Source organism: Girardinichthys multiradiatus, chromosome 21 (assembly GCF_021462225.1).
Source record: "Girardinichthys multiradiatus isolate DD_20200921_A chromosome 21, DD_fGirMul_XY1, whole genome shotgun sequence".
In the NCBI taxonomy this organism is placed as follows: domain Eukaryota; kingdom Metazoa; phylum Chordata; class Actinopteri; order Cyprinodontiformes; family Goodeidae; genus Girardinichthys; species Girardinichthys multiradiatus.
In genome coordinates, this window is record NC_061813.1 from 41,793,153 (window position 1) to 41,803,148 (window position 9,996).

At 43.6% G+C, this 9,996-nt stretch overlaps 1 protein-coding gene across 1 annotated transcript; it reads right to left on the bottom strand.

Annotated features, from left to right (window-relative positions):
- Positions 1-1,191: 1,191 nt before the first annotated feature.
- Positions 1,192-9,977, bottom strand: LOC124857986 (guanine nucleotide-binding protein G(olf) subunit alpha-like). The gene is made up of 13 exons (XM_047349648.1): positions 9,270-9,977; positions 8,558-8,707; positions 5,674-5,746; positions 5,523-5,577; positions 4,722-4,841; positions 3,111-3,208; positions 2,912-2,966; positions 2,772-2,845; positions 2,622-2,680; positions 2,427-2,547; positions 2,211-2,341; positions 2,064-2,131; positions 1,192-1,727 (listed from the first exon to the last, which is right to left on the bottom strand). The coding sequence occupies exons 2-13, from the start codon at positions 8,691-8,693 to the stop codon at positions 1,581-1,583; spliced, it is 1,137 nt and encodes a 378-aa protein (XP_047205604.1). The 5' UTR covers positions 8,694-8,707; positions 9,270-9,977; the 3' UTR covers positions 1,192-1,580.
- Between the last annotated feature and the right edge of the window lie 19 nt (positions 9,978-9,996).

Here is a 9,996-nt window from a genome sequence, read left to right on the forward strand (position 1 = left end):
GATAATGCTATTTAGGACATAGTTTCCATCTCAAGTAAATACAGCCACCTTATATTATGGGTCTAACACTGTTTATTAATAATGACATCATCATTTGAAAGTAATTACTGAAAAACAGTCAATAGCTAATAACTATAGTAATCCATTTGCCGATAATTAGCATTGGCTTAAAAAAAAAACAGAGGTACCCGCCGTGGCAGCATCTTAGAGGCTTTTAGCTGGTCTGGCACCCTGTGGCACCTTCTGGTGGCGGAGGTACCATTTCCAGTTGCTACTGCCACGAGTTGAGCTGCTGTGTCTCACATTCTAAGGCCCGACCACACGAACAACAAGACCAAGTTAATCTACTCATGTTTGCCACAAAACGACACTCTTTTGCTGTCCATCTTGGATCACCATGAGCGCTCCCGATTTCACTTCCGGGTCAGCGTCGGAGTTGGTACATTCATTTTTCGTCATTTGTAAAAATGTTTGGGGTGTTGTTAACGTGTTTTCTGAAATATTTATTTGTTTCGGGACTGGTAAAAGTGTTTCAGATTTTGTTGTGTTGGTTTGCACCTGCCAGCCGCCGTAGATATGAGACTGATATCGGTAAACTATCATAAAACACTATTTAGCCATAAAGAGCATTCTCAGCTGTTCACTGGGGACAGGACAACCCTAAAGGTCTAACCCTGGGGTCATTCCGGCATATCAGCGATGCCTAGCTGTTCCCCTGCTCAGAACCACCCACAGGCCTAAATGTCGACTCCACCTGCCGGGCGAACATGGAACAGCAGGACCACATCCGGATTCCCACATGCAGCTCGGTCTGCATTGTACAGTCTTATCTATCATCCCAAACTGCCAGGATGTTCGAAACATCTCAGAGTGAACACATCACCAGCACTGAAAATGGGCTGTAAAAAAATCATCACATGAATTCCCTCCGGAGCATCCAAAAAGCTGTGGAACATAAACCTGCTGGTTGGAAGCAAATGTGGACAGGCTGTCAGAACCTCAGACTCCTGATGTGTAACCAGATGCAGTGGATCAGTTCTTGTTGGATTCCGACTCTAAACTGAATTGGAAATGAGGTGGTTAGTCATCCAGAGTGAAAACAGCTGGTTCGTCATCATGATGTGGATCATTCAGTAGTAAAACCAGAACTGGTTCGACTTTGGATGTTCAGGAAGAACACAGACACCACAATTTTGATAAATCTTCTTTAATGTTGATAAATAAAGTCCACAGATCAACTTCCTGTTTGGATAAATGAGCTCTAAAATTAGTTCTGATTGGTTCACAAAAAGTGTCATCATCTGAAACAGCCAATCATCAACAGGTTACAACTGAACTCAAACAGTTTGAAAAGATGAAAAAATATTGCAATAAAATAGTTGCACTCTGTTGTCATGGAAACAGTCAGCCTGTACACTACACTACCCACAATCCTCTGCATGACCCTGATCTTCGGTTCAAAACATAATCACTACTCAACACATTCTCAGAAGTGCTCATTTCTACTCTAAACACATGAAGATCTCTGCTTCGATCGCCTAACAGGAAGGGGCGGAGCCAGGGATGAGCCCAGCAACCAGTCAGAGCAGCTCGTACTGCCGCAGGTGCATGCGCTGGATGATGTCACGGCAGTCGTTGAAGACGCGGCGGATGTTCTCCGTGTCGATGGCGCAGGTGAAGTGAGGGTAGCAGTAATGCTTGCCGTCACCGCTGGCTGTACTGATCCTCTGGAACACAGAACCAGTCCCATGTTAGAGGAACATGTCAGGTACAACACAGCCAGTTAAAGAAGTTCAGACTGAGTTCTGATCCTGGCAGTAAACTGGTTTACCACCTCGGCAGCATCTCCACGTAATTATGGGAGATGATGAAGAACAATGAAGACGTTAACAGGATGTTCTTGGAGCTAACATTTCCATCTGACCGCATGGATTTAAATAGCTGACCTCTGCACGGATAAAGAACCTCCCTCTGTTGTTCCCTACAGGACTGAGGCATCACTGCCATCATCCTCATCAGTATCCTTCTTAATATCATCATCATCATCATCAAAGTGTTTTTACCAGGAACTCGTCTCTGATGAAGAACTTTGCTCTGGTCACTTTGGGGTCTTCATTAGCATCTGGAACAGCTGGGAAGAACAAACATGGGAGTTGGGAAGTGGTCTGTGATCCTCACATGTTTATCAGCACACGCATGTATGTTCTTACATTCAGGAGGAACCTGGTAGTTTGTGAACTCTGGGAAATAATCTTCCAGTTTAGATTTCCCTGCCAGAATCTTGTCAGCCAGCACGTCCTGCTTGTTCAGGAACAGAATCACCGAGATGGTCTTCAGAAACCTGCAGCCAATCATAGGGCACATGGAGATTAATATGCCCAATAAGAGCTCAGATACCTTGACCTCCTGTTCAGATCTAACTGCACCTGTTGGTCCAGATGGATCTGAACAGGTCCAGGGACTCTCTGAGGCGGTTAGTGGAGTTGTCTTCTCTGATGACCATGTTGTAGCTGCTGCTGGCTGCTACGAAGATGATGGCCGTCACATCTGAAGAAAACAAACTGACCTAAGTTTTCCTGGAACTCAGGTCTTTGATTATTGATTAATTCTGCTGTTCTTACCGTTGAAGCACTGGATCCACTTCCTGCGCTCATCCCTCTGGCCACCTACATCAAACATACTGACACATGCACACACCTTTCAGCTTTCTGCTAAGAACATAGTGATACTGACCTCGGATCCAACCAAACAGAACACGGTTGTAAACCTACTGGAAATTGACTTTGTCCACCTGAAACCTGGTCTCAAAAATCCCTGAAGTCAATACTCTGCAGCGCAGCAAATCCTGCAGAAGAAGAAGAGTGAGCAGAAGTCATAGTGGATGCTGCAGCTTGATTGGCTGATGTCCTACCTGGTCAGTAGGTGTGTAGTCGGTCCTCCTGACAGACTCCAGCTGGTCCAGAAAGCTGAAACAGAGAACACATGAGGATCAGTTGAAATGAAGATGAAGAAGCAAATTTAACCACCAAGGCTTTAAGGTGTCTACTTTTTAAGCACTTGTGACATCACAGCACCTGTGGGAGGAGCTTAACAATGTATAGGGTCCTTACTACTGAGCGCAGTCGATCAGCTGATATTCATTGGAGCGTTCGAAACACGCCTTAATGCCGTCGTCCTCCCACAGTTTCTGAGTATGCTCAAAGAAGTCCTGGCAGATAGAAAGAGAGCTGTGAGTGCCCCCCTGCAGGCTGCAGAGTGATAGAACATATAGCAGCAGCAGCTCGTTCTCAGGAGGATCCAGTGCTGTCGGAGTTGGTACTGGTACCTTCGCTTTGTTCTTACAGAGGCTTCGATCCTCTGGTAGCTGCTCTCTTACACCAGCACTCTACTGCTGATGCCACCACTGATGCCTTCTGGTGGCTGTTCTAGACATAGAAACGTCTTGTACCTCTGATTCATTCATCCCATAATTGAAACAATGTGGACCAAGCTACATCCAAACCTGGTCCTTCCTTACTGGTGAGACCTTTGAGTTTCATTTTGTACAAGAACTCGGTCGTCGTCTAACTGGGTCACCTTTGGTGGTTCTTACAGAACCAAGTGGAAACAGACTTAAAATGTGTTCTTAGCTAGTCTGTTCTGTCTCAACAACACTGGTTCATCCCTTCACTACAGAAGGGTTCACTGGACCATCTCCAGACGTTTCTTAAAAGAAACATAGCAAGAAGGAGAAGGAGCATTTAACCTGTTGCCAGCAACTAGACCCAGCAGCCAGGCTCTATGCTGATAAGAGGTTGTATCATGGTATGGGCTCATATAGGGTACCTTGGTAAAGCTCATTGTCTCTTCCTGATGGCAGCATTAATGCAGAAACATCCAGTTGAGATTTAGGAGGGACACCAGTGCATTTTTAACAAACAATGGAAAAGGAAATTTCTGCCCTGGCTGGATGGCGGAGCTGCTGGATGGACCTGCCTGCAGTCCTGACTGGTCTACAACAAAGAATGAAGAAGAATGTAGGAACCAGAAATGAATAAAAACCTAAAGACCAGCTTTATTAATCCGTGCTGTCTCTAAAGTAGACCTATCACAGGTACGGCAGGTCTGCAGGTAAGTGTCCTCTCCTTTGATGGCTGGGTCTGTGTGACAGCCCCTGATTGGATGGCAGTGACAGCACTGTGGGCTACATATGTGTCTCATTAACCAATCAGCCGCAGCATCAGAGACAGCAGAGGAAGAGTAAAGACACTTGATTTGTGTTTCTGAGGTCCTTTGATACAAGCTGTTTGGATAATGAGGCCTCAGGTGACTCTCAGGTGTGTGTGTCTCAGGTGAACTCGTTACATCATGTCATTAACATCATTAAAACAAACATGCAGGTCTCCTGGTGCAGCTTTAAAGCTCTTCAACCTTTTCTACCTGTTCATGACTGGGTGTTACCTGTGTGTGTGTGTGTGTGTGTGTGTGTGTGTTTACTCCTGGGTCTCCACTGCTGCTGCAGGAAACATCAACTGACAGTTTCAGTGTTTGCACTGGAGCAGGAAACAGTAAAACACTGTGGACCCAAAGCATCTGCATCTAAGAAGAGATTCTGCTGGTCGGAGACCAAGAACCTAGTCAGAGTGGTTGAAGGGAGGTTAAAGCCGGAGTCTGAGCTACAGTAACACACCTGAGTGACATCACTGTTCACATGACTCACCTGTGTGGAGGTGTGGTTTTACCTCAGTATATTCAAAGTCCAAAAGTGGAGCGATGCTCTTAATGTAGTCCAGTCTGAACTGGTTGTCGAGGTTACCCAGAGGAATGGGCGGGGTCAGCGTGCTCATGGCCGATACAATTGTCTGAAACACACAGATGGATCAGATGGGTTCTGATTGGCTGATGGAGGAGTCAATCACCTGCAGTGTCAATGCATCGAAGGCAGAGACAGAACAGACATTCTCAGCTTTAATTCAGCGCTGCAGGATCCGGGACCTTCTGCTGGCAGAACCTGCTCTTAGTAGCTATGACGATAACGGTTCAGTCCATTTAAACCTGCAGCTTTCTTATTAACTGAAGTGTTAAACATCCACAGAAACTGGACTGCAGATGGAAAAAATGGCACTGGACCAAACTGAACCAAATATGCACTAGTCTCACTGCAAACATCACCTGAAGGTCGCCGGACAGCAGAGGTGGATAATACAGGTCCAGAAATCAAAAAGCCCATACAGAGATTAGTTACAACCGTTTACTTTTCCATCTCCACAATATGCACAGGGACTAATCACCTGGTTAAGTGAATAGAATGAAGGAAAACTAGGCAGGGTTTTTACTTTCTGGACTTGGATTATCCACCTCTGCCTGACAGTGACCTTAACTTCATCTACATATCATACCCTCACCTGACATCACCTAAACTTGACCTGAATTCCCCCTGAAGAGCATCTGAACATCAACTGGATTTAACCATGTGACCTTAATGTAGAGGTCACCTGACCAGCCCTATTTATGACTGGGATCCTGCTCCAGACGTGACTCACCACAATGGCATCCTTCACGTTCCTCCTGATGTCCTGAGTTTTCTGCTGCTTCTCTCTGGGAACAAACGCAGAGTTTATTAGAACAAAGGTTAGGTGAAACCTTCTCCATAAAGGTTCTCTGAAGACAGGAACAGGAACTTTAGAGACTCACTCTGCGTCAAAACCGTCAACGTGAAGAATCCTCATCTGCTTAACGATGGTGCTTTTACCTGATTCTCCTGCACCTGCACAACCACAGAGAGGGCAGGTAGACAGAGGTCAGAAAGAAGGTCACACAACCAGGGGAACATGGAGATCAGGGAGGACAAAGAGAGAAGAACAGGAAGACAAAGACAATAAATGAAGTCTAGACTGTCAAAAACTGATGAGATAAAGAAATCCTTCATTACCAGCAGAGACAGGTAGACAGGTGAGCAGGTCGACAGGAGCCTAACATTAGACAATGCAGCCCCCTTGAAAAAGAAGGTAATCATTCATAGGAGGCTAGCTCCCTGGTTTAATTCAGAGCTGCGTACTTTAAAGCACATTGTTAGAAAATTGGAGAGAAAATGGCGCTCTGCACACCTAGAGGATTCCTACTTAATCTGGAAAAATAGCCTACTGTTGTATAAAAAGACACTTCACCAAGCTAGAACAGCTTATTTCTCATCATTAATAGAAGAGAACAAGAATAATCCTAGGTTTCTCTTTAGTACAGTTGCTAAACTTACACAGAGTCATAGCTCTGTTGAGCCATCCATTCCCTTAGCTCTCGGCAGTCATGACTTTATGGGATTCTTCTTAAATAAAATTGATTCTATTAAAAATAAAATCTTTGACATACTCCTGAAGATGATTACTTCATCCTCAGCAAGTGAGACAACATTGGAAATAACTGCAGAACCTGATTTGTGTTTGGACTGTTTTGATCCTGTGAAGCTTCCTGAGTTATCAGAAATATTAGCTTCATCTAAACCTTCAACTTGTATGTTAGACCCAATCCCAACCAAATTATTTAAGGAAGTGTTCCCTCTGATTACCAGCCCCATTTTAGATATGATTAATCTATCTTTAGTAAATGGATCAGAACCACAGGCTTTTAAGGTAGCTGTAATTAAACCTTTTCTTAAGAAACCTTCGCTTGATCGAGATGATTTAATAAATTACAGACCTATATCCAATCTTCCATTCTTATCTAAAATTCTTGAGAAAATAGTTGCTAATCAAATGTGTGAACATTTATACAGTAATGACCTGTTTGAAGAGTTTCAGTCAGGTTTCAGAGCTCATCATAGCACTGAAACAGCTCTGCTGAAAGTCACTAATGATATTCTTATGGCCTCAGATAATGGACTTGTGTCTGTTCTGGTTCTGTTAGATCTCAGTGCTGCATTTGATCCAGTCGACCATAATATTCTCTTAGAAAGGCTGGAATATGCTGTAAGGATCAGGGGAACAGCGCTAGGCTGGTTTAAATCTTATCTGTCTGACAGATTCCAGTTTGTTCATGTAAATGATAAATCATCTTTAAACTCCAGGGTTAATTGTGGAGTACCACAGGGTTCAGTACTTGGGTCAATTCTCTTTACTATATATATGCTTCCAATAGGTCAAATTATCAGGCAGCATAGAATAAATTTTCACTGTTACGCTGATGATACTCAGCTTTACTTATCCATAAATCCTGATGAACCCAACCAGTTAGATAGACTACAAGCATGTCTTGAAGATATAAAAACTTGGATGACTTTACATTTTTTGATTCTAAATTCAGACAAGACAGAAGTTGTCATCTTTGGACCGGAGTGTTTAAAAAAGAAACTGCTTAGTCAATCACTTAACCTGGATGGCATTAAACTGACCTCTGATAATAAAGTAAAAAACCTTGGTGTTAACTTTGACTAGGACATGTCATTTAAATCGCATATTAAACAGGTTTCTAGGATTTCCTTCTTTCACCTCCGGAACATTGCCAAAATTAGAAATATCCTGTCCAGGAATGACGCTGAAAAACTAGTCCATGCATTTGTTACTTCAAGGCTGGACTATTGTAATTCTTTACTATCAGGATGTCCACAAAATGCAGTTAAAAGCCTTCAGCTGATTCAAAATGCTGCAGCAAGAGTTCTGATGAAAATTAAAAAGAGAGATCATATTTCTCCTATTTTAGCTTCCCTTCATTGGCTCCCTGTTAAATCCAGAATAGAATTTAAAATTCTCCTCCTCACATATAAAGCTCTTAATGATCTAGCTCCATCATACATCAGAGATCTGATTGGTCCATATGTTCCTAACAGAGCACTTTGTTCTCAGACTGCAGGTTTACTGGTGGTTCCTAGAGTCTCTAGAAGTAGAATGGGAGGCAGATCCTTTAGTTATCAGGCTCCTCTCCTGTGGAACCAGCTCCCAGTTTTAGTCCGTGAGGCAGACACCCTGTCTACTTTTAAGGCTAGGCTTAAAACTTTCCTTTTTGATAAAGCTTATAGTTAGAGTGGCTTAGGTTATCCTGAGTTATCTCTGTAGTTATGCTGCTATAGGCTTAGGCTGCTGGAGAACATAATGAACACTTTCACCCTCTTCGCTACATTCTCAAACTACTCTCCAATTTTGCATTGTTTGCTGTTATTTCAGCTTTTAACTTTGTTCTCTCTTTTCTCTTCCTAGAAGTTACACCTGGCCTGGCTCTGTTTCTACCTGTGACACCTTTCTGGAGAGGGGCATCGTCTGAGCTTCTGCTGGCAACAACTTAATGCTCACCTTCTACCGATGATCCACATGGCCCTGTCTTTCAGTATTTAGCTGTTGCTCCATGCAGTCAGCTGAATTTCCTTAGATAGAAACTCTTTAATCAATACAAATAACAAACTGAACATAACTGCATTTTTTGGTAACTAGGATCAGGTGGAATGAATGGAATTGACTGAATTTTTTGGACTGGATCTATCTGATATGTTTCTGTTTATAAAATGGATCTGCCTGATAAATAAACTATATTGAATTGAATGAAGCATAAAGAATGGAAGGTAGACGAGTTGACAGGTAGAAAGGTGTCTCACCCAGCAGTAAGAGTCGGTGTGTGGCTTTATAAGCTTGTCGTTCTTTCTGGAGCTGTCTCTCGATCTTCTTGTTTGCTTCTCTTTTTGCTTTTTCATCCAGTCGTTCTTCGTCCGTCTGCCCTCCTAAACAGCCCATCTCTACACGAACCACTGAACCCAGTAAACAAGCCAGAAACAAACAGATTCAAACCAGTAAGGCTGGAAGTTTTAAGTCCAGTAAAAGCACAGACAGCTGAACTAAATCGGTTAAATAATCATTAAAACCATCCAGTCTGCCGTTTCCTTCCTGAAAGCTGCTTTCTCCTCCGGTTCTGACCTGCATCATCATACCTGTCATGACATCACTGGCTTTACCTGAACTGAATCCCATGAGCCAACCCATTTGCCAGGATCACCTAAACCAGAACCTAAGAACTGAAGTGACCCAGTTTGAACTGGGTCAATCAGAACTGTTTCATAGTTTTATTTTCTTAAAAGGTTTTTTGATTCAAATGATTAAAGAGGAAATTATGTTCTGGACCAGCAGCAGAAATGGACCTTTAAAGCTAAAAACCAGTCTTAAAAGAATCATCCTTGATGCTTCAGTAGATGCAACCCTAACATCTGATTGGATCAGTACACCCCCGACACCATCAGAGGTGCTGAGTCAACCGGTGCTCTTTTTTTCTTTTTAAACCAGTAAGTAAAGCAGCTCCAGTCCCAGTTCACTGACCTGTAGTTACTAGGAATGAGTGACCCGTCACGTCTCTGCAGGTCCTGATCAGCTGTTCTCTGTCGTCCACCCAAGTCCACAGAGATCCAATCACAGAAGCAGCTGCAGCATCATCTAACCTTTGAAGTCCAGCTCAGAGAACAGAAGCAGAACTCCTTCAGCTTGTGTGATGCTTGCTTTGTGAAACACCTGAGCAGCTCCGTCTCCCACCTGTCTCCCCCTCCCTCAGCATCTGATGGCACCTCATTAGTCCTCTTCCTCTGTTGGGCTCTTCAGGGGATTTCTGTTTTTCTCCAAGCTGCTTGACAACCAGCAGCCGACTCACCAACACAAACTGGGTGGGTTCCATTTCCGCCTGGAACTGGGTTTAGAGGACAGTTTAGGCCAGGGCTGTATAAACCTATGTCCTAAAGAGCTAATGTCTTGCATGTCCTAGATGTTGCTCTGGTTCAGTACAGCTGCATCAAATAAACGGGTCATTACCACACTCCTGCAGAACCTGAGAACATGCTGAGGAGCTTGTTCAGCTGCCTGGGAGGAGGGACAAACCCACGTAAGACAGGAGCTGCCGAGGACTAGAGGTGGACATTTAATTCAATTCAAAAATACTTTATTAATCCCAAAGGGAAATTAAATGTTGTTATAGCTCATATTATGAAGGTTTCCCCAAAGAGCTGTTGTAGATGCTGATGGCTGTGGGCAGGAAGGATCTCCTGTAGCCTCCGTC